At 51.8% G+C, this 24,069-nt stretch overlaps 1 protein-coding gene across 50 annotated transcripts in view; it reads left to right on the forward strand.

Annotated features, from left to right (window-relative positions):
* The window catches only part of Celf4 (CUGBP Elav-like family member 4), a 291,322-nt gene that overhangs the window by 56,912 nt on the left and 210,341 nt on the right, over nt 1-24,069 (forward strand). For all 50 annotated transcript variants that reach the window (XM_078030107.1, XM_078030108.1, XM_078030111.1 and 47 more), the window contains one exon: nt 19,274-19,356. In XM_078030107.1, the coding sequence (XP_077886233.1) occupies nt 19,274-19,356 (83 nt within the window). Of the gene's footprint in view, nt 1-19,273; nt 19,357-24,069 lie in introns of those variants that run through there.

Genomic DNA, 24,069 nt, shown 5'->3' on the forward strand with positions numbered 1-24,069 from the left:
TAGATCCTTCATTTCTTTTCATCTGTCACATGAAAACAAGGTCACTCGATCCCCACCTGCGGAAAAGTGAGGAGCAAATGATGTGGAGGATGAGAGGGTGCTTAGGAGGTTGAAAAGTGCCCAAGGAGAAAGGAACTTTCCAAAGTTAGAAGAGCCATAAAGTACGAGGCGCGGCTGCCTGCCCCCCTTCCAGGGAAGCCGCATTGTGTTTAATGATGCCCAAGCCGCTGAGCTGACGTGCAGTGGGCGTCTGTTGGGGCTGGAAGTCTGAGTGGCGAAGGCAGGCAGGCAAGGGAAAAGGAAGCTTCCAGTCCTGCTGGGTGTGGGGGCCCTGCAGGCGGCCTCCAGTTCAAGCTCGGGAAGACACCATTCCCAGGTGACTGCAGGAAGCGGCTCCAGGTGACCGTCCCTGCCTCCCCAGCTTCCTTCCTGGGATGGTGTGACATGGGGTGTGGGTATGTTTTGGGAAATCACTCTGCACTCATGAGGGCTCCTGTCTTGGCTACAGTGTGGACCAGCCCATCTTGAATGATCAGGGATGGGGGAGTGGGCCCTGAGAGGGTAACCTAAGGGGTCCTTCCAGGTACCCCATCTCTAGGCTTGTGCTAAAGGGAGCTGGTCAGTCTGTTCACCTCTCCCCACATGGTGGGATTTTTTGTTGGCTGTGTTTTCCCCAAACAAGCCTATACAATTAGTTTCTTCTTGTTTCCTAAATTATTTTTGCCACTGCTAATTATTTCACACTCCATATACAAGAGTTATTGGGGTGGGTAATGGGAAGCAAGGGATCGCTTCGCGGGAGCATCATGGGCTCAAAGACATGAAGGCAACTTTGATTTGTTTTTCTGCTCAGCCGCCTGCCTGAGAGAAGGAAGAAAGAATGCCCAGAGAACAGGGGGGCGGCACCAGGGGTGGGAAGGGAGGGCAAAAGACAAACGTGGGTTGAGGCTCTGAATGGCGCAGCCTGCCCACTTCTCTGCCTAGGCCTGGGAGAGGCACATGTCCATGGGGCCATGGGCATCACCCTCCTCCCCCACAGAAAGGACATGGCCCATTATTGCAGCTCAGGGAGGGCCGGGCTATCCAGAGGATGCTTTTGCTCCGTGGCATTATAAAAGGGACACATGTGGGGCCTGACACTGGACTGGGAGATTTACATGCATCACAACAGACCTGGGACACAGTGAGCAATCCGGAAAGTGGGGCTTAAAGAAATTAAGGAAGTTTCCTGACATCACGTAGCCAGGAAGTAGTAATGCCCAGTCAGGAACCCAGGGCACTGGACACCAACAGCCTGTATCTCTAACTTCCCTGCTCCCCTGCTAACCACTAGAGTCTTCTTTGCTCCCAAGAACATTTCTTAGAAAAGATTCCCCTTGGAGGAGAACAATTCCTTAGGCAGGAAGGGCTTGGCCTCTATAGTCATCCCCTCCTGGTCTCAGGCCCACTGAGGTACTGGCCCCCAAAAGCCTGCTATGCCTTAAGTACAGCCAGGACAGATGCACCCCTTGCCACACTCCCTTCCAGGCAGACCCATGGAGAGTTTGTCCTTTTTAGCTTAGCTCTGCTGAAGAGAGGTTGGAATTTTCTAAACAAAATTGACCAGGAATCTAAATAGAGGAGCAAAACTAGAGAATGAAGAGTTGCTAAAAGAAACAGTGTGCAAAGCCCAGGCTGCTTCCCAGGTACTCTGGGTGTCCTGGCTGGCCTGGGCCACTAGGCCCAGAGATCTTAGTAAGGTGAAGCCACAGACTTTAGTGACCAATCTGACAGCAGCTGGATGAGGCCAGCCCCGTGACTATGGAGACAGTCATCTCCTCTACTTCTGACAAGAGACCCCTATGCACTTTCTCTGCTTCCTCCAAGCTCAGCCCTGGGCATCCCTTAGTGGCCTGAAGTGCACCCTTGAACACTGAGATTTGACTAAAGGGTATGACAGAGAACAATGTCACACACAGCTCTAGCCATCCCTCTTACCCTTCTTGGGCTTTCTGCCCTCTGACCTAGGCCAGGTGGTCACCAACCTCACTCGCCCTCAACATGCCTGCAGCGAAGGCCAGTTCCTTAGTGAGGAAGCCTCTCACTCCAGCCAGATACTGGGACTTAGGGACGTCACCTGGCAACTCTGTAGTTACCAGGCAATGTCCATAATCCAGGGCAGCCCTCTGACCTTGCCTTTCAGAGTGCTCTCTCTTTTTCACAGACACACGAGAAATGAAAGAAGAAATGGTGGACTATGACAAAATGTGTGCACAGTGCTCATCTATGTCCCTGGCACGTGGCAAGTGCTCTGTCATGCTGCCAGTGACTAGTGATAGCCACATAGCACAAGGCGCTAACACTGGCCAGGGGTGTGTGTCTGAAGCAGGCACTTTCTAGACCCTGGTTTGCATGCTTCCATTTAGCCCTCAGCCCCCCAAGAAGGGAAGTGCTTAGACCCCATTTACAGATAAGAAAAACCAGAGAGAACATGGCAAAGAAAATTGCCCCAAATCACACAGTTTAAAGGTGATAGTGTCACATAATATGCAAGCTCTGTTCATAAGCACACCACACACTGTCCTCGTGAAAGGCACTATACAGATCAGCCCAGCCAGCTCCACCCCTACCTTATAAATAAGGCCATGGACATCCAAAGGAGGGGGTCGGCTTATCACTGGGCATAAGATCCATTTTCATGATTTCCCAGCAGGTCTCTTCTAAGAGAAAGCTCTCGCTGGGACTCCTGTCCTCTCGCTGCTCCAGGAAAAGCACTCTGGTAGCCATTCTCTCAGCCTTGCTGGAAACTTTCTAAGTCTGGTTGATTATTCCTAGAGAAGAGGCCTGAGCTCTTTCTTTCTCACCCACCTTGAATGGGGCAGGGTAGAGACAGGAGAGTCCAGGGTGAGCATGAAGCAGGGTAAAGGGAACGGGGCCCTTGACATTCAAGTAGCACAACCTGACATTCAAGTAGCTCTAAGTGCTCTTATCACCCACACCACCCACCCCGTAAGAGGTAGGGCAGGAATCATCATGTTATAGATGGAGAAACTAAGTCCCAGAGGAGTGAAGGGATTCACCAAACCTTAGTGGCATAAGTGGCACTAGATCTATTTTAGTGATTTTGCTGGAGTGCATCCTGGAGACATGGGTCTCAAAAAATGGATGCTAAAGGTTCTGAGAGAGGAAGTGGAGAGCTGGGGCCTGGTGAGGAGTCTCTGGGCACAGGGTTAGGCACAGGATGTGGAGGGGGGCTCTGCCAGGGGAGGGAGAGGCTCTTCTGCCAAACAGGCAAGGATGGAACAGTGTTCCTGACCCCATAGTCTCCCAGGGTCACTCAGGCTTTGCTGGCTGGAAAGGCCTGGCAAGTGGCCAGTGGTCATAAGAGCTCGCTGAGCCTGCCCTGGGCCTTGATAAACCTCCGGGGGAAATAAAATTCTCCTGTTCTCTGGATCCAAGCACTCCTGGCACAGAGGCTGAGAGCAGAGCCCTGGGCTGACCTTTGAGGCAGACAGTGGCGGCAGAGGCAGGCACTGCCCCGGAACCATCCCCGGGGGTGTGGGGGGGAGAGGCTGGAAGATAAATTACAGCATCTGGCCTTTGGATACGATTCGGACACAGGCTTTCAAACCCCAACCCTGTTCTTCCTGGGTTCTAAGTGATCTCGAACATTCCATGTGCCTCTCTGAGCTTCAGGCTCATCCTCTCCAAAAGAAGAAGTCACCTATTCACAGATGTATGGTGATATTCAACCCCATCTGACATCGTGAAGCTCCTTCCCTCTAGTGCTCACCCCACAAGCCCAAGGCAGCTGATAGAGATTCAATAAGGGGACAATGAAGGCAGAGCCATCCCCAGCTAGGGGCCTGTCTTAGCCCCTAGTGTTCAGAATGGAGGGGACCTGTGCTACCTAGAGGGCTCAGAGAGGGCTGCTGGGGGGTGAGAAATTTACACCCTGACTGATGGGTGTGGATTCACCAGGCACGTGTTATGGAGACCACCCTCAGGCCAGACAGAGAGACACCGTCATGGGCCAGACCTTCAGGGGCTTGAGGCAGGCTAGGATGGGAAAGCAGGGAAGAAAACCTAGATTGGTCAGGAGGCTGCCTCTGCTGCCCAACAGAGCCCAAGAGGGGACCTGCTGAAGCAACTAAGAGCAGGAACTAGCCTTGCAGGTGGCCTGGGCCGACAGCCTGGGCCACTGCACTCTTATGAGCCGCCCCACACCACCTTCCCTGCTAGAGATGATTACATCCTTTCTGAAAAATAAAGAACAGGAGGGAGAAGAGAAGCCCTCCCCACCTCTCCCTCCTCCCACTCTCCCACACCCCTCCCTCCCTCCCTCCTTCCCTCCCTGCCTCCCGCCTGCTCTTGCTCTCTGTTGCTAAGTAGATGGTAGGTTTATTTGCGGCTGTCGGTTCCCTGTAGAAAAATTTCGTCTTGGAGAGCCGCCTGGATGGAAATGGCTTCAGCACGGATTTCATGGAGAAGGTCTGTACGGTAATTAGTGTTCATGAGGGAGGAATTGGACTGGCAGGCTCCCAAGAAAACGACTCCCCAAAAGTTAGCTTCAGTCCAGAGGGCTCCATCAAATCCAATTCCAGAGTGTGCATCTCCATCGCTATATATAGACCTGCAGACGAAAACCGGTGGCTCGGTGGCTGGAGGTTCATGGGGGACCCGTGGTGGGAGGCAGAGGCAGCCTGCACTGGCTACAGGACCACGGTGCAGTGTGCAGAGAACCTGATGCCGCCTGGGCCGCAGCTTCTCAGCTAGCTCTGTGCTTGTCCTCTCCTTCTTCCTGGGGCTTGCCTGGAACAGAAACTTGGTGAGGAAGGAAAGGAAAGAAGGAAAAAGAGGGAAAAAGGGGAGGGTGGGCTAGCCCCCATGCCGGTGCACTTCTAAAGGCACACCCTACCCTTGCAAGTTTCCTGTTTTGGGGTTCCTATTCACTCTAGGTACTAGGAGGGCCTTCCCCTCCTCCTTCTCTCCATTAATACCTCAGGTGGCACTCCCTGCCTCCAGAAAGAGTCCCCCATCCCCCTCCTGTCCCTGGCTGTCTTGGGACTCTGCAGTTACAGACTTGGTCACTGGGTCAGGCACCACCTCACATGGATCCCAATGTCCCTATTCCATCCCCTGCTCCCAGACTAGGTGATGGCCTTTCTTCCTCTCCTGTCCAGGCCAGGGGTAGACAAAGAGCAAATACCCCTGGTCCCTAATTGAAGGAAATGAGGGTAGCAGGCCTCAGGGACCTGCCAGGGGTTCCACCTGGTCCTGCCTGGCCTTTAGGCAAAAGGAGGAACATGTAGAAACAGGATTAAAATCCAGAACTCTTGATTCTTGCTTCCCATTTTCAGTTGCTGGATTTTTTCAGACTGAACTCCCGCATAGGTAGAGACTTACAAACAAGGAAGCCATTGTCTCCAGAATTCCAGGGGCTTGACAGAAGGACCCTATTCTGGCCTCTGATGTAGAGCCACCTCCTCCAGTGTGGTGTCTGTTCACAGTTCGATGCTGCAGGGCCCCTGTGTGCCCATTCTCGCCACTCCCCATTCTTTCATGCAGTGTAGGCCCTAGGCTCTCGGCTAGCCTGGCCTCTCTGCCTGATCCACATTCCTGGTGCCACTAGGGACTTCTAAGTTCAGCCCCACACCCGAGGGGTGTATGATGCTGAGCTGGGGGCCTCTGCGCCCAGCCTCAGGGGAGGCTCACAGCTGCCTGGGAGTAGAAATTCCAGGGAGGAGAGGCCAGACCCACCCCTTCTTGACCTCAGCCCCTCCAGCTGGCTTTGCTGGCCATGGGGTATAGTCAGGTTAGCCAAGACAAAGAAAGAGTCTAAAGAATATTTGCTAGAAGGCTAAGAGAAAGGATAAATCCAAGGATACACAGCAGAGACCCCATCAGCTATAGGAGTCAGGCCTATTCAGGAGGTCATACTATTAGGCCCTGGTCTTGGGTTCCCACAAAACCCTTCTAATCCCCACGAATTCCCACTGCCCAGAGCCTCTTGAGGTCAGTGAGAACAGCCGATACAGCCCTACGTACCTCTAGAAACGTGTGAACGTCACAAACCTGTGCTTGCCTCCCCCAAGTCTGATGCAAATTTCCATCTAATCAGGGGAGGGGCCCTAGGCTGGTCTGGGCCCACTCTACCTCACATGAATATGTTCCCCTGTCCCCTTCCTTTTGATATAGAATGGTGGAGATCGTCCTAAAGCCTGCTGTCTTCAGTTTAGGGACTCTCTAAAGAGGCTTGCTCCTTCTCCTCAGGGCTGTACTGGGCTCTCCAACCTCTCAGAGACTTGCTCTCCTCACTCTTCCCAGGTGGTCAGCAGTGGACCTGACCTCTAGTTCTCTCATGACCAGTCATGTGGTCTTGAGTTGTTTGCTGAATTTTGGTCTTAATTTTTCCTTCTTCTGTGAAAGAGAGATGTATACTTCCTAACCTCCTGTCTCACTCATTCATTGACAAATTTGTATGGAGACCCACTTTATGCCAGGACTTTACAGGACGTTGGAGTCGGATTCACAGGGAGTATCAAATTCCTTTCACAGGAAAGGAAACTGAGATCCAGAGAGATCTACTGACTTATCCCGGAGGCCTCAGCTTACCCATCAAGAGCTTGATGGAGGCCTCCCGTCAGCAATCTCACACAGACCATTGTCCACTCGTCACCCTGTGCTTCTGACTGCATGCCAGGCCCTGTGGCAAGAGCAGGACAGTTAAGGGTCCACAGCAGATGGGGATTTCCTGCCCATCAGGGAACTCACAGAGTCCCCTTGAGGACTCACAGGTAGCACGGATGAGTGTTCGGTTCCCATCCATTTTCTTCCCACTGGGGAATTCCTCCTGCTCCACCCCAGCCACCTTCTGGGGCTCCCCACTCTCCCAAGTTTCCCTTTCTGAGGCTGCCGGCATCCTGCACTGCCCCTGACAGGGAAGTCTGCCTCCTCTAACCTGCTCTGGACCCCACCCCACCCCCGCCCCGCTCCCCTCTCTCCTTCCCTCCCAGCCCACATTCCCAGGTCCTGACAATTCTTCTCATAAAAGAAACAATTGACCCTGTGGTGCCTCTTTGGGGAAGCATGAAGCCAGCTCTTTGTCACTCAGGTCCCTGCCAGCTCATTACTGCCTCCAGTCATTAGCATATTAGATACATGAGGTAAACAAAACACACTCGCATGCATTTGAGAATCTGAATGCAAACCACCAATCTCTCTGAGCCCCACACACATGCCAGCCTGAACTGGGCAGGAAATACAGAGAGGGTGTCTGTCCTGGGTGGGTGTGTATGTGGGTGGGTTGTAATCCAGTGACGTCCAGTCCTGCAAAGGGACTGCAGACGGCACCAGACAGTATACAGGCCATTGTCAGAAATTTTAAGCATCACATCAGGACCATTAATTGCATCCACTGGCTCTGCTAGACAACCACCACCCCTCCAGACGTCATTATCCCCCATCCCCGGTTCAGGTCAGGCTATCTAAACTACCCAGAGGCCACTAGAACAAGGCAGAGGCTACTATCCGAAGCTCCCTCCCAGGTGGCAGCCCTTCCCGCAACTTCAGACATCCTGGGAAGAGTAACAATCAGCCCACAGGCCTGAATGGGTTTTCAGAGTCCCTAGCCAGTCTGGGGACAGGAAAAAATGGTGTAACCTGGAGAAGTCAGGAGGTGGATTCAATTAAGTAGATGGACAAGATAGAATATGGGGTTCTAGTCATGAGACGAGAAAGAGAGAAGGGAAGGGAAGGAGAAATGAAAGGAAAGTAGGAGTGGAGGGAAGGTGGAAAGGAATGGGAAGGAAACAAACAGGAAGAAGGAAGCACAGGAAAGAGAGAAGAGGAAAGGGGCGGGAGGAGGAACAGAAAGCAAGAAAGTTAAAGAAAGGTGTTGAGGAAGGCATCTAGAGGTTTGATAGGGGGTGTTCTTCCAGGCTCCAGACCTTCCAAATCACTCCAGGAGTCCCAAACTTGCCTACTTTGTATTTACATCCTTTTCCTCCCACCCCTCCCTCAGGGCTGCTCTGGGTTGGGAATTCATTCCCAAAGCTCTGCTCTATGAGTTTTCCCCTAGGCAGAGCTGAGTAACCTCCTGGGCAAGGTCTCAGGGCACAGGGTTCAGGACATGGATTCTGCGGGTAGCCTGCTCCAGCTCACATGCTGGCTCTACCATGGACCTGTCCACAATATCTTGGACACATCTTTATCTTTGGGGTGGGGGTGGGGGAGGGGAGTACTGGGAATTAAACTCAGGGGCACTTGACCACTGAGCCACCTTCCCAGCCCTGTTTTGTATTTTATTTAGAGATAGGGTCTCAATGAGTTGCTTAGAACCTCACTTTTTGCTGAGTCTGGCTTTGAACTCACGATCCTCCTGCCTCAGCCTCCCAAGCCACTGGGATTACAGGCATGCGCCACCAGGCCTGGCACATTTTTATCTTTTGATGCCTCATTTTTCTCACCTGCTAATTGGAGATGATAATCATGCTATTTTATAGAGGAGTCATGTTAAACAAATCAATCCACATAAAGCACTTAGGACAAGATCCGACATATAATCAGAAATCTATGTTTGCCATTGTCATTTGCGCCACCGATAGGCCTTGCACAAACCTTGGCTTATAGGTGTGTTTGTTACACACTTATGAGTGGCCTTGCCAGTATCTACCTAGGGTCTCCTTTAAAGCAGGAGTTATGTCTTTCATCATCTGGCAAATTGTGGGCCATCAGTAAAGGGTTGTGAAATGAATGAATGAATGAAACTTCTATTTACCCCATCTACAAATGACAATACCTTCAATATTAGTCACGTGGTTTGTTGGGTCTTTTGTATATGCCAACTAGTTAGTTGATTCTGTTTCTTTCTCAAGTGGATTCTGTGAGCTTGTGGGGGCACATTCTCTGAGAAGTGAAGATACAGGGCTCAATGTCCCACCCCCATGGACACTCTCTTCATTTGCCAATTCCCTCCCTCCCCTACTTCCTGGGCTCTACCTATGAATCAGCAATGAGTGAAGGATGACTTGGGGTAGCTCTAGCCCTTCTCACAATGGGACCAGCTGAGCCTAAAGCAAAGGCTAGTGTCCCTACCCCTCTGCAAAAATGAACATTTCCTCCACTAGGACTCCAAAGGCTAGAGGGACTCCAAGGGCTGAGGCTGGCACATCTTCCTACTTCTGTGCTACAGGCCTCGGGTCACGTATCACTAAGTGCCTGAGATTAAACTAGAAATTAACATTGGGTGAAGCCCAAATTCCAGCCAGAAAAGTGGCTTAAATGGTAAGACCATGAGAGAAAGATGCCCTCTACCAAGAGCTGGACCGTGGCCTGCAGGACTGTGTGAGATTGTTTTTCTGCTTTTAAAAAGAAAATCACATTTTCCAAACATTGATCCTGTAATACAGGACTCCTGGCTATTGGTCTTTTCAAAATAGCCCGTCTTAGATGCTGAGGTTGGAATTTCTTTGTTGGGGTTGTGTGTGGGGGGGGGGTGTAATTTTTGTTTTGTCTTGTTTTGTTCCTTCAGTGAATTAGGGTGTGTTAGGAGGAAGCCAGAGAATAGAGGCAAGATTGATTCACCTCATGTGGCAGGTCCAGAGTGCCCCATGTGCCCAGACCCACTGCAATCAAAGGGGTGTAGGTATACCCTCCCCCTCTTAATTCTGATCTGGTCAATCCTACTGCCCTATAGGAGATGTGAGAAAAGAGGAGCAGTCGCATGAGTTGTGATCTAGTTGGGGAAACACAATTCCCACAGGTTGGAACAGTAAAGCTACATGATCATGATCACGCACTGATTCGAGTGTCTCAGCCATGAACCTGGAAGGACTCATTCAAAGGAGAACCGGTAAAAGCTAGGAAGTTAGGGAAGGTTACATTCGGAAGCTACGTGCTTTGAGCTCACAGGGTAGGAGGATTTGGTAGAGGACCCAGGAGCAGGCAAAGCATGGGGAGGGAGGGTTAACCGCAAAGGCTCAGGAATGACATGGACACACACTTTGGGAGGACTGTAGTCAGTGGTGTGAGTGAGAGGAAGGGTCCATCCCACAAAGGGACTCTGTATAAGTCCATTGTCTTGCGGGTGTAATCTATTCTCTTTACATGGGAGAAAGGGATCAAAGAGGCCAATCCCCTACACACACACACACACACACACACACACACACACACACAGACACACACACACATACAAGGACATGAATATTACCAGGAGATTCAGGCTTGTGGATAAGGAGTGCCAGCCTCAGGAACAGCCAACATATATATTTCCCTGAGCTTCCCCTCTGCCTGGGGAAAGGGCTGCTCCTTGGAAATAAGCCCCACCTCCAGTTAATCAGTCCAACCACCACAGAAAGCTTCCACAAGGAGAATTCTACACAAACCAGGAAGTATTTACTGAATTCTGCCTGCAGTCCTAAGACCCACAGGCTGCCCAGAAAATGATACAGGTCACTGGGAAGGCACCCGAAGGGGTACCATGAGTTTCCCATTCGCTGAGGACTTCAGCATGTCAGAAAAGGGTCAAACTGTGTGCCAGGTTCACCCAGTGGAACTCTGAAGGTCAGAGCAGAAGGTGAAAGGGAGAGGAATCCCAGGTACTGTAGGTAGGAAGCCACCGCAGGAGCTTAGAAGCTCTCTGAGATGAGGGAGGTGATTTCCCTGTCCAGCCCAGTTAAGGCCCTTTTGTCAGAGACCCTGCCTATCGCCCATCTCACGAGATTTAGTGATGGTTTCAGAGACACCAAGGATGCCTCTGAGACTGGTGGGCTGTTCCCACTCAGCCAAGCCCGGCTTCTCACCCTGTTCTTAGAAAATTTTAAATGGGAAGATTTGAAATTCCCAGGCAGGTTAATTAGAAGGGAACACAGTTCATTTTCCAGGCCCTAGAGAAGAATTTATCCTGGCACTGTTGTGAGTACCAAATGTATTTGAAATCCAACCTTGATGCTCAGCTTGTGCCCTCTGTAAGGTGCTCATGATGTGCCGGCAACTGTGGCAGAAGACGACCAGACACCACCTCTACTGATTCCACTGGGTTCCAGCAGGAAGAGATGAGGTCAGAGGTCACCCTGGCACCCCTCACCACAAGTGAAGATTCTCAGGATGAGGGATGGGAAGAGAGGACATTCCCTCCAGTGACCCCAGTGTCTCTCTGAGGACCACCTATAGTCACACTGTTCTCAGACACTGCTCAACCCCTTAGAGTGGGTCACAGGGACTGAGACCCAAATTAGCCATTGGGAGGCATCAGGCCTCTGTCCCCCACCAAAGCCATGTCGCACAGCCTCTCTCAGACCACTTCTGGGCTGTCAAAGCCTGACAGCACTCCGATGCATGCTCTGAGGGGTAAGAATGATGGAGTCATGGATGTGACAGTCCTCAACAAAGGAACACATAAAGGGAGCACCCTCGTGCTCTCCTGGAGACCTGTGGCAGCTGTCAGCCCAGAGAGGCAGATCAGCCTGTGACTGTGGACAAAACCAGGCACATGCATTCGGCTGAGCAGATCTGGCTCCTCCCATCAGCCTGGAAGAAGAAGGGCTGACCCTTACCCTGGGTGCATCCCCCACCTCTCTGATCCTCATGGGCTCGCCAGCCCTGGCCAGAGACTGAGGAGCTCTTTGCTAAGAGGCCACTGATGTATCACATCCACTTTTTGTCCTTTTTCACAGTGCTGTAAAGACGGGGCAGCTGACACCAGACATGTAATTCTCGAGCATTCAGGGTGTAAACAAGGGCAACTGGCAGGGAGAGATACTTGGCAGAGGACCCACGGGCTGGCCCTTTAACCTTGTAAGTTCCTCAGCTCCTTGTCCAGAGCCAATAAGGTCCCTGGATCTGAACTTGCTGCCCTGTATCCATCAAGAAGAGAAAGAGGAGGCAGGTCCTATTCCCTGGGAGTTCTGGGTCTAGGTCAGAGGAAGCTGGACCACCCTGGCTCTGAATGGTCTGTTTTGTGGAAACTAGGAGCAGAACGGCTGCGTGAAGGATGGGACACACTCACAGCCCTGGCGAGGCCCATTCACCTTCCTCCAGCATGCGATGGAATTTATCTCTGCTGAAACTCCTTCGCACTCTTGCGGGGAACTTGTTCTTTCTGATTTAAAGAGAGCCAGCTCTGGAGGGCAGCGCTGAGCCTGAACTGTACAGCTGGGGGTGAGATTTCAGCACTAGGAGAGGTCCTGGCGAAGAAACTGAGGGAACCATCTATTTCCCCCTCCTCACCTTTTCAGCCCGTCACCCTCCTCCCAGGCTGCCTCTTCTGAAGAAGATGGACAGCTCCCACCACTAGGGGCCAGAGCCCTGCACTGAATTCCCCAGACCTCCTCCACACCTCTCCTCCCCTGCAGCCAGACATTCTCCCTCTCACTGAGCCAAAAACAGAGTGGAGTTTAATAATCTCTGTTGCAGGCTGCCTGCAACAGAGGGAGAAGGGCACCCCCAGAGACAGCAACAGAGATCAGCCCATGGCTCCTTTCTCCCATTGGCTCCACTGCCCTGCTGAGTCCCAGGGGCCCCTCCTCAAGTGGCTCATGGTTGAGATAGGAACCAAGGCTTAGGCCGTGTTCTAGGGTGAGACAAAGGAATCCGCGGAAAGTGAGTCCACAGTGACCAAAGCAGAGGTCAGGGTTTCGCTGAGGAACTGGATCCGAGAGGTGGATCCTGAAGGAAGTGCAGACTTGGAGCAGACATCAGTGGAGAGGAAGAGCACAGAAGTGAAGAACCACTCTGTAGATGCCTCTGCCCTGGAGGCAGGGTGCAGCCGTCTGCTTCAGAGGGTGCTGCCCTTGCACACCCAGACCAAAGGGGACAGAGAGTGGATGAGGGATGGGCGTGGCCTCAGAACACCAGGAGCCTTCTCTCTGGGAGAGCTGGCTGACCTGCTCCCCTTCTGTCCACCCCAGATGCTGCTTTTTCCTCTCTGCAGAGCATTGTATCTGTGTATTAAATCCTACAGGGGGTTCTCAGATGCAGCTTGGGGTGAAAACACTAAGGAACAATGCTCTGGGGTAGGTTTCAGATGCCACCAGCAGGTCAGTGAGTGGAGATTTGGGGCAGAGGGGCCTGGTTTCCTGGATCTCCTAAGAGATTTAAAGTACACATCCCGCTTTGAAGGAGACCCTCGGTAAACATGCTTGCAAGGCCAGGTGACCAATGTGCAATTAGCGCACCTCCTGCACCCCTAGGTCTGGCTGGTGACCTCTTGCTTCTACCTCCTCCCACCCCCACCCCCCCAGATTTCTCCCACTTCCTCCAGGCCAACCCATTCCAGGGCCTGAAAGATCTGATGTTTTATTAAAGTCCAGATCTTCCTATTCTAAGGCCACCTTCCTCTGGCTAATTCTGTAATTCAATTAGTAGGAAGTCAAGGCCAGGCTGGGGTGGGAGGAGGGAGCGCTTCGCATCGGGAGCCTTCCCTTCCAGGATGATTACACCCCAGGCTTCAGCCCTGTTCCGAGTTGGGCAGGAAATTGTACTTCCTTCACTTCACAATGACAAGGGCCTTTTATCCCCGCACACGGGGGCTTTGTAAATTACTGCCATCTCCGTACAATTAATTCTGCTGCGCTGTGCTTTCCCCCCACGTGGGAGAGGGCCCCGTCCACTGTCCCAGGCATCAGCAGTGCCCCTTGCACCATGGTCTACAGGCTGCTAGAGCAGTGTCTGCCACCTCTGCCTACTCCTTCAGCTGACAATGCCCTCTGCCACCCACTCCACCTGCCTCTCCCAGGCTGGATCGTCACCTGCCCTGGCCACATCTGCCCCCTCCTCCCTTCCCGACTCTGTCCCAAGGTTCTCAATCTCCCCTCAGTGCCCCAATTATGGGTCTCCTTCCCCTCCCTCATGGGTCCTCTTGGTCTCCCAGGCCACTGATGCCTGAGCTGGGAGCTTAGCCCTCCCCTTGGCCCTAGAGAGATGGAACATGCTAAATCCACCCTCACAGAGTTGACAGTCTACTCAGAGACACAAGCAATGCAACTGGCAAACAGAAGGGACAAGTAAATAAGAATGGGAAGCAGGAAAAGGTTAAGTGGCTATATAAGGAAATGTGAGTGCAGGCCTGTGTTCTGCACACACAGTAGAATTGTGTCAGGGGAGAGCCAGGTCCATGGGGAGTTGGGGGAGCCTGGGGGTCCACCTGGTATACAGGGAGGAGGAGGAGCACAGACAATCAGTGATGGTGGCAGCCCTATAATGTGACTTCTCTAATTTTGTCATCTCTCTGCCCCCACCCCAACCCCAAGTAATTGCCAAAGTCCGCTTCTGCTCAGACAGGCTGCAGTTCTATTCTGCTCTATCCCGTGATTTAGAAGAGGCTGAGATAGAGCGTGCTGACTTGTGAGGGGTAGGACACCCAGGTGATGAGGTGATGCTGGGAAGAACCATTGGAGACACTGGCACAGAGAAGCAGGAGCTCCCCCAAGTTTGGGGATGGTGTGGGGAAGGGTGTGCCTTCCATGATGGATTCCATCCCCAAACAGCAACTCCTGGAACTCATGGCCGTGGTCTGAAACAATTTACATTTATAGCTTGTTGGGTGGAAAGAATCTGCATCGAACCCCAGAGATCCTCACCCAGTTCAGCTCAGAGGAAGTTTGGGGGTAGAGCCCAGCAGACCACCAAGGACAGTTCCATTCCCCTCAGGAAGCATTTCCCAGGCACTCAATGCCCAGTCTTTGTCTCCTCAAAACCAGCTGCGGGTCCCACATTCTGTCAGGTACCCCCACTTATACCACCTTCTTTTTAATCCATTCTCTTCTTTTAGCACAGTTCTCTTTTTCTTCAAAGTTAATTATGCAAGTGATATATGAATACATTCTGGGTCTAAATGTGTCAAACCAAATAAGAAAAGTGAAAGTCAGGCAAGACGTCCCCTTTCCCCACCCCATGCTTTCTGCTTTCAACTCTGGGCGACTTCCACACTTTATCCATTGCGTGTAAATACAGACGCAGGTACATATGGAAGGAGCACAGCAGGCCTCCATGTGTATGTGGCATGGATTATTTTGCAGCTCGTTTTTCCCATCTGATGATGTAGCTTTCCATGTTCGAACATTCAGGGTCCTTTCATCTTTTTAACTGCTGTAGAGTATTCACGGTTTTAAAATAAAACATTCCTTCCCTGAAGGACTTTAGGTGGTTTTCAATTGTCTGCCATTCCAAACAGCCATGTTTTTTTCTCTCCTCTGTGAGGACAAGGACTGTAGACTTTAGGATCAAGCTGGGGAGGGACTGACAGGGCTGTAAGATAGGGAGATGCTTCTGTGCCATGAGCCTCTTCTAAGGAAGGATGCTCCCTTCTCCAGTCTCCAAGTTTAAGCCCTGTGGGAAGCCCCTCTCACACTGTCTTTTGCCACCACCCAGCAACTCCCTGAGAGCATTCTATAATGTCTCTTACCTCCACTATGAGGTCCAAAAGGGCTGCAACAAGGCTGTCTCTGGGGACACCTCAGTGCATCCTACGACAGTGACTTTGGTGAATTCCATGGCTTCCAGGCTGAGAGTGACTGAACCTTCTTCCCATCTTCACACCTTCTAGCTGCACCAGCCCCACAACTCAGAGACCCCTCCTCAACCCTAAGGAAGAATAGAGAGTCACAGGAGACCAAATCTAGTTGCTCTGGGGGCCTCGGCCCCCATTCCCTCTATGCCTGAGAGGCCAGGGATGTCCAGTGGTTGAGGCCTGGGTACCTCTTCTACCATCGCCACATTGAGCCCCACCTCAGTCTCTGCCCCAGGCTCACCATTATCTAGGGCACTCTGTGATGTCATGCTCCCCTCATACAGCCCCCTCCCCACCAAAGCGGCCACTCCCCCAGAGCTCTGCTCTCAACCAGGGAGCAGACTGGCCTCTTCCTTCACACACTGGAGTTGGCATTAATAACTGCTTATCCGTATTTGTCTTTCTAAAAGAGCCTTAAGTGAGACAACTAATCTCCCCTGGTGGAATGTCAGACTCACATCGTACTGCTGAAGAGAGGGCTAGAGAAAGACCTGGGGTTTGGGGTTTGCCCAATCTGCCTCTGTGTAAGACTCACAGAGGGACACAAGGGAAGAAGGAAGGAGCTTGGCACCCGTCAGTCTGCTTCACAAAGAGGAACTGGGATTTACAGCATGTTCTGCAGAGGTGGTTAATACTCACTGGCTAGTAGGTCTCCCCATGAATTGCTACCTCCATTTTATAGATGAAGAACCAACCTGGGGTTCAGAGAGAGAAATCAGCAAATGGCACATGGCTGTATAGGGCTACCCTGGACAGGGTCATGCATCAGCCTATTCATGGGCAACTGAGGATTCAGGGAGACAGAGTAAGAATCTACTCTGAACTGGAGGTGCCTGAGGAAGTCCACGGGACAAGAACCACTGCAGCAACCTCCAACCTCCCAGGACCCCTCAGGCCCTGCTGATACTAAGGAATTCCAGCAGGCCTCAGTGTCCACAGAACCTGGTCTGTCCTCAGCCCCTGGGTACCATCTGCATCCCCCAACCCACCTATTGCCCTTTGTCCAATCAGCTGAGGTCTTCAGGCATTCAATGCTCTCATCCAATAGGTGTGGAGCACTGCTGCTCTTCTGAGCACTGAGAACCAAGCAGGAACAGAACGGGATCCAGTTCCTCACTTCATCCATGCATGAGGAGACTGCCAATCAATGAGCAAATACATATTAACATGTCAGGGAGTGGTGGATGCCCAGTAAAAAAGGAAACAGGGCAAGGGGTCACAGGGTATGTGTGTCCTGGGTGTGGGGGTTGTGTTCAATGATGAGGTCAAGAGAGGTGACTTCAAGTTGTCACCTGAGGGAAATTAAAGCGCAAAAGTATGCAGGCAGCAGGGACAGGGATGGAGGGTCATTCTGGACAAAGAGCCTAAAGTAAAGTGTGCCTGGCAGGGATGAAAAAAAGGAAGGAAGATCTGGAAGACATAAATTCAGGGGTGGAGATGACAGGAAGGGGTCACACAGGGTTTGGAGTTCCCTGAAAAATCCTAGTACACAATGGAGTTGTGAGCTCTCTCAAAAACTATGGCAGAAATTCCTGAAAGCTAGACAAAAGCAACAGATTCTTTTTTCTCTGGAATCCTTTGCTTGCTATCCTGAACCACAGAAACAATATGGTTCTTTCTTCCTTCTCCTCCTCCCTCCCCTCTTTCTCCTCCTCCTCCTCCTCCTCCTCCTCCTCCTCCTCCTCCTCCTCCTCCTCCTCCTTCCCTCTGCAAACCTGCCCCTGACCTTGTCCCAAGCTGGCTTGCCTGTGGGCAGCTGAAGCAGTGGCTGCCTCTCAGTTGCAGGCAGGAGACAAGGCCAACAAGGGGACGAGGGGACAGGAGAAAAGACGCCCCCGGGAGAGGCAGGCGGCAGCACGAGGGACTACGTCATGGGGGCCTCTGACCGCTATTCATTTCAGTCCCCGTGTCTCCATCAATAACCGTCTGCCAGTGACCAGGGGGGAGGAGGGTGGGGGGGAGGAGACTGGACGAGGGGAGGGGTGGACTGGGAGACAGGCTCCTTGGCTCTTTCCTCCCAGCCAGGGCAGGAGGGACAGCAAGCACTAGGAACTGAATCTGTCTCTCCGGCTTCTCTCCTTCTCTCCTTCTTCCATCACTATATCCCTTTCACGCATATTCCCTTCCTTACAGAAGGGTCTGAAGGTAGGAGGGAAAGGGAGGCAGGAACAATTTCTACATTTGAAAAAGAAGAAGAGAGATCTGTTGGGAGCCAGTCGGATGGTGGATGAGTCAGGTGCTGCAGAGGATACTGGGAGTCTGGCACCAAGAGGCCAGAGCAAGCCCAATGACCAGGACTTGTGTAGGCACCAGACTGCCACCACCAGCCTGCAGGCCTCAGGAGAGAAGAACCTGCGCCACTGGGCCTGGCACAGAGCCTGGCACAGAGAGGACACTCAGGAAATAAATGGCCATGAGAAGAACCAAATGGCTGAGTGTGGGCGGTCAGAAAAGAAAGTTGCTTGCAAATGGACTACAGCAGTCAAGGAGGGCTGCCTGGAGTAGGCAGAACTTGACCAGATAGGCTGGGAAAAGCAAAAATGGGAAGAGAAGGCATACAGAGTAAGCAGACTTTGAGCTCAGGAATGGGAGGCAGGGAGGCTAGAAAAGACAATAAGAGATGGAACAAGGTGGGGTGGCCATCTTGTACTTCTCTGGGGGTAAGTGTGGCTCTGCAAAGTCTGAAATGACTGATTCCCAGAGGACTCAAGCCTGTTTGAACCAAAGTGGGCTTTTCCATCTTCACCATGACTTCCAGCCTTGCAGGCCTCTCAAGTCACACCCAGCCACAACTACAGGCAGAGAAAGAGTTCCCTGGCACTGGAGGGGACCCAGAAGGAAACTCCCAGAAGGACTGTGCCATCACTAAACATTCTCTTTGCCTTGTCATGGTGCCTGAAGGGCCAGCATTGAAACATCACCCCTAGAGTTAGCAGATTGCTCTATCCCATCCAGATTCCCTGGTAAGGAGAAATGGTGTGACATTGTTAGAGTCACTTAATGGGAACACCAGTCTGGACTTTGGAGGTAATCATCTCAGCAGTCTCAGTCCACAGATGGGGAGACTGAGGCCAGAGTGAGCACACGAGGCAGAACACCAGGGTCACCAGGAAATTAAAGGCAAACACTGTGACCTAGTGGACTGGGTCTCAAAGAGGCCCTCTGTCTGGGATGGATGTGAAGACCCTCACTACAATGTGACAGCAGGAATTGGGGCAAGTGACACAGGATTTTCATGGCAGCCCCATTCTTTTTATTAGCACAGCCTGGCCCAGGGTCTTCCTTACAGAGGGGGCCTTTATTTGGAAGGCCTGGAGAGTCCCTCATCATCTCTGACAGAGCAGTCACCTGCACTCCTGAGGGGCCAGAGCCAGAATCTATGGTCAAGTGTGGCTAGAGGAGCAGGGGGTGAAAGCTGTCCTTTTAGGGAGGTAGGGGCTGGAGCTGAAACAGAAAGAGCGCCCAGAACGGAGCAGGGAGAGGGCAGAGACGCCTGAGGCACCAGGGCACAGGGACCAAGAGAGACCCGTGGGGGAGAGGGGGTGTGGTGAGGGGAGACTCCGCGGCGGGAACAAAATAGAAAAGCAACGGGAGGAACAAGAGGCAGACAGACGGGCACACGGAGAGGCTGGGAAGCTCCGAAGAGGGTGCACACGGGGGAGAAGGAGGTGGGGAGAGCGACCTGGAGCGGGGAGAGGCGGGAGACTGGGGGCGGGCGGCGGGGCGCGTCGGCGGGCCGGGGGCGCCCCACTGACCCTTCTCGGCGCTTGCTTCCCTCCCCAGGCTGCGCTTTCCTCACCTACTGCGAGCGTGAGTCAGCGCTGAAGGCCCAGAGCGCGCTGCACGAGCAGAAGACTCTGCCCGGGGTAAGTGGCGCCCGCCGCGGCGCGAGCGACAACACGCGCCGACAGGGGGCGACTTCGGGAGGCCGGGCTGCGACGCGGCGGGCAGGGAGACCGCGGGCCCCAGAGCCCGCCGCCTGGCTGCTCCCGGGAAGTCGCGCGCCGCGCCGCGGGGAGGGTGCGAGGGCGTGTGGATGCCAGGCTCGGACTCGCGCGGCCGCCGGGGTTCTGGATTCTCCCGGCCCGACGGAAACCGGGAGGGGGGTGCACTTGGCCATGGCCTGGGCACCCGGGAGCGGCTTCGGCGCCCGCGGCCCGCGAGGGTGGCGGGGGACGCGGGAGCCGCGCGCCCCGCGCCCCGGAGCCCCGAGCCGCCTCCACCCGGGCGGTGGGGCCGCGGTGCGACCCTGCAGGCCGAGCGCGTCCTCCGTCACCGCTGTTCCAACGGTGGGGGCCGCGATGGGAGGGGGCGCCTCGCGGCCAAAGCTCGGCGCCGCCGCGAGTGAGATCACCGCGGTTTATTTAAGGAGCCAGCCCTCGTCTTTGATAAACTATCGCGCCTCAGCCCTGGTTTATAGCTTCTGTGCGGGGGAGAGGAGAATTATTTATGGCCCCCCTAACTGGGTGTGATATCAGCCATGGCTATTATCGAGGCTAGTTCATCACCATAAAATAAGAAGTGTTCCTCGGGTCAAGGGTCTGCGCGGTCTCTCCTGTGGGCTCCGAGAGAGATGGGGAGGCGGGAGGGGGGGGAGATATACGGCTGCTGAGGATCTAAAGATAAATGGAAAGATGTGTGTTTGTGGGCATAATTTAAAGAATTTATAAATACACGATGTTTCGGCTTATACAATGGACGCCGCAGGGAAGCACGTGTGTTCTCTGTGTATGCACTGCCATGCTCACACATGCATGTTTACATTCTTACCAAGCAACCCGTATGTAAACACACGTTTCCATTTCTGCCCCACAGCGGGAAAGGTTAACCAGGTAGACCGAGAGAAAATGCAACCCGGGGCGGAGACAGCCTTCCTTTGCCTCCAAGATCTTTCTTTACCCTTTCAGGGTGGGGAGTGCTGAATTACATGGTCCCTTCCTTCCATTAAGACAGCCTTTGTATTGTATTTTGGTATTTGTGATTGCAAAGCACGGGGCTGAGTCATCTTAATAACATACCCGCGGATGCAAATGTATGGAAATGGAGTGCCGCACAGATTTTGTGTGGAGCCCAGCTCTGGCAGGGTGGCCATTCCCAGTTGGGTTTTTTAGTGGCGCGGCTACATGCACATATATTATAGTAATTACTTTCTGGGTGCCCTCTGTAAGATGGCAGAAATATGCTCCACATCGCCCCACGTTATGTGCGAAGCATAAAGCCATATTGTAAGAGAATCAAAGGCTTCTGAGAAAGGTTTGTGCTGATTAATAAAGTGTTTGTGGTACTTTGTTTGGGGGAGATTGTGATAGATATTTTAGAGCCACCCAAATGGAATAGAAAATACCATATTGTTATAGGAGGCCCTTCATCAGCTTGAGGGAGGCTGCTGGGGAGTTCCATGACGGCTAAAAGCTGGAATCAGATGAGGAAACAGAAAGAGAGAAGGTGGGAGGGGGGGTTTTAGGATTTTGAAAGGGGAGAAGCCAGGAACTGGTAGAATTTCAGCCCCTGAGTGTGGATTGTTCAGGATCTAACATTAACTTGTGGTTGTTTATTTTACATATAATAGAATAGCTAAATGATGGAGTGTATTAGTTCTTTAATAATTTATAGAAATACTTTGATGTTGCAGTAATTACATTAAAGGTCACATATCAAAGGTAATTTGGTTGAGCAGCTGTGATGGTTTCTCAGAAGCAATCAATATCACTGTCCGTGGTGCTGATTTCACCAAGGGGCCTGCCAGATTAAAGAAGGCTTATTACTAGGCAGAAAGGCCCAGGGGAAATCAGGAGCACATTGGAGTGACGCGCCAGCCCCCCTTCCACCAATAATTAACACTGTTCCCCATAATCTGTGCTAATCCTTCATACTGGGAGATCCAGTGGCATTTTTTTCTGAAATCACAAAGACAAGTTGGGCAAGTTTGAGAGGAAAGGCAAAAAGAAATATGAATGTATGTTGGGAAAGGGGAGGGGTGGAGATAGAAGCCAGTGGCAGGGCTGAAGCATAGCCTAGAGTCCCCACCCGCTGCCTGGAACACCGTCCTTTCTTCAAAGGCTTCTCGGGGAGACTCACAGCCTCAAAAGCCTCATCACACAATTCTCAGGGCAGGCACCAGCCAGCGGGGGGATGGAGGGGAGGTACAGGGAGAAAAGATAGAATTGCAGCTCCAAGTTCCGAGGGCACATTGTCCCCTCACAGACTCACATGCCGACAAATGGAAAAAAAATGTAGAAGTAAAATTATGCTTTAAAGTGGAGTCATTTTGATTCCAGAAAACGCAACTGGCATTATTATTGTTAGTTGGTTCTCTCCTTGGAGATCAGAGAAAGTGTAGCACTAGCAAATGCAGAGATAGAACCAAGCAAAATGTTACTGCCCAACCGAATAATACCTGCTTACTGAGGCTGTGCCCAGGGTTGCCTATTTGGTTGAGGGGAAAGAGGAAGACCTCTTCTTGTCTGGGGTGACCACACTAGGTGCCCTAGTGGGCACATTCCACATCTGACCAAGGAGAATGAAATTGAAAAAAGAACCTGGAAAACTGGTAAGCTCAGCAATTCAGGCACTTTTCCAGACTTCAAAATCCATTAAAATCAATCCATTAAAATCAGCCATCTACTTTCTCACAGAAGAGAGAAAGAGCAGGGAAAGAGAGTACAGGTAGTATTTTCTGTTTCCCAGCAAGTTATGGAGTTAGAGTCCTGTTTCCAGCAAGAAAAAGAATCTCATTGTTGTCATGCATACAAGTACACACACCACCACTACCAACAACAACTGTGAAGCAATGGACAGAGACCTGAAGATGCCCCTAACATGAGCCATCATCTGGGGACTAAAGAGGGGCACTGACATTCATTTCTCATGGGATAGTGGAAGCTTAGAAGCAAGACCACAGTGGCTGTTCTTATAAATCAGAGGTCAGTTTCCTTGGGACTCAGCCTAATCAAAGCTGTTTCAATGGCTAATGGAGTCATCCTGGACCAGCGTCACAAATGGATTATTATTTTTTAGTTTTGCTTGATTTTAGTAGAATGAGATTACTAAAGCATGAAGCTTCATTAGGGTCCTTTTGGGCATGGCCTTCTGCCAGAATCTAGGCAGGTGGATTCCACTTTTTCTAACCCCAGCCCCATACACACTTTCAATATCTCCTGGTCTCCTAGTCTCCTGGCCCTCTGTAACACATTCCCTTCTGTTTTCAGTGTTTGTACCACTATTGAAGGGGTAGGGTCAACATGGAGCAATTGTGGAGCTAAGTCCATCAGCAAGTCTTTGCTGAGTGTGTATCAGGCATTGTGCTGTGGCCCATAGGAAGCAGAGATCAAAGTACACCCCCCTTCCCTCTTGCATTTACCACATTGCCACATTGAGGCTCTGACTAGAGAAAACCAGAAGATATGACAAGTGGTGGCAACAAGTCGGGGCAGAAGCCACACACACACAAATATAACTAACCATATAAGGTAGCAGGTGTTTAAAAGTAGGTAATGTGGACAATTGCTCAATGATCACAATTAATACTGTTCAGCACTTATTAAGTGACTGGTATGAAGCCAAGCACGTTACCTCCATTGCCACATTTTATCTTCTCAATCACCTTTGAGGAAGATATGAATCTTCCCAACAGATGAGGAGACCGAGGTTTGCCCAAGGTTTGTGCAATTGATTAATTGCACTGGTCTCCTAGCATCACTCAGGATACCCAGCTCAGTTAGCATCACTAGTCATCTGGGGAGTTTAGCAGGGACTGAGGTGACTACAGAGTACTGGAATTGCTGAGTTTTCCCTCAGGACATGGATAGGTGGGAATAGAGAGCTGGGAGTAAAACGAGTATGTCAGATGAGAGACCTGAGAAACCGCTCAGGGATGGGCATGCGCTCAGGCAAGGAGCCCTGCACTGGCCTGCCCACCTGAACCAGAGATGTGCTGGATAACAGAAGCCTGCTTGCTCTGGGAGCTACCTGGGGCCCAGTGTGTACAGGAGACCTTGTGGAAGAACTGTGCTCCTTAAAAATACAGCCCTGATGCTTAATTCAGCTTCTCTAACTTTGGGGACTTATCGGGGAATTGTCTTCCAGGAAAAGCCCATCTGTTTCCAAAGTTGGGAATTCAGGGCCTCAGGGGGGGAGGCTCTGACTAGAGAAAACCAGAAGATATGACAAGTGGTGGCAACACTTTGCTCCTTTGGCAGCAGAAAGGTCTCTGCACCAGGGCTGGCAAGGGGAGAGCTGGGTCCAGTTAGCAGGAGGCCTGGAAATGGTGAGAGGCGGGGCTGGCTGGGGAGGGGAGCTGTATCTGCTTGGTAAACATTAAAGTTCCAATTCACTAGTTAAAGATTGGCTTTCGTGTCCTCACTCTAGCAACCCTAGAATACAGAGCAAACTAACACCGTCCTCCCCGCTGCCTCCCACACCCACCCCTCGGATCAGCCCAGCACACTTGCAGTGCCCCTGCCATCACAATTCCGGACTGACTCAGGTCACCACAACTCAAGATGGGTCATTTCCATGGAAATTCAGTGCACGCTTCTTTGAGTTTACCAGGAAAGATGTTAAAATTCAAAATTAAAAAA

This window comes from Ictidomys tridecemlineatus, chromosome 13 (assembly GCF_052094955.1).
Source record: "Ictidomys tridecemlineatus isolate mIctTri1 chromosome 13, mIctTri1.hap1, whole genome shotgun sequence".
In the NCBI taxonomy this organism is placed as follows: domain Eukaryota; kingdom Metazoa; phylum Chordata; class Mammalia; order Rodentia; family Sciuridae; genus Ictidomys; species Ictidomys tridecemlineatus.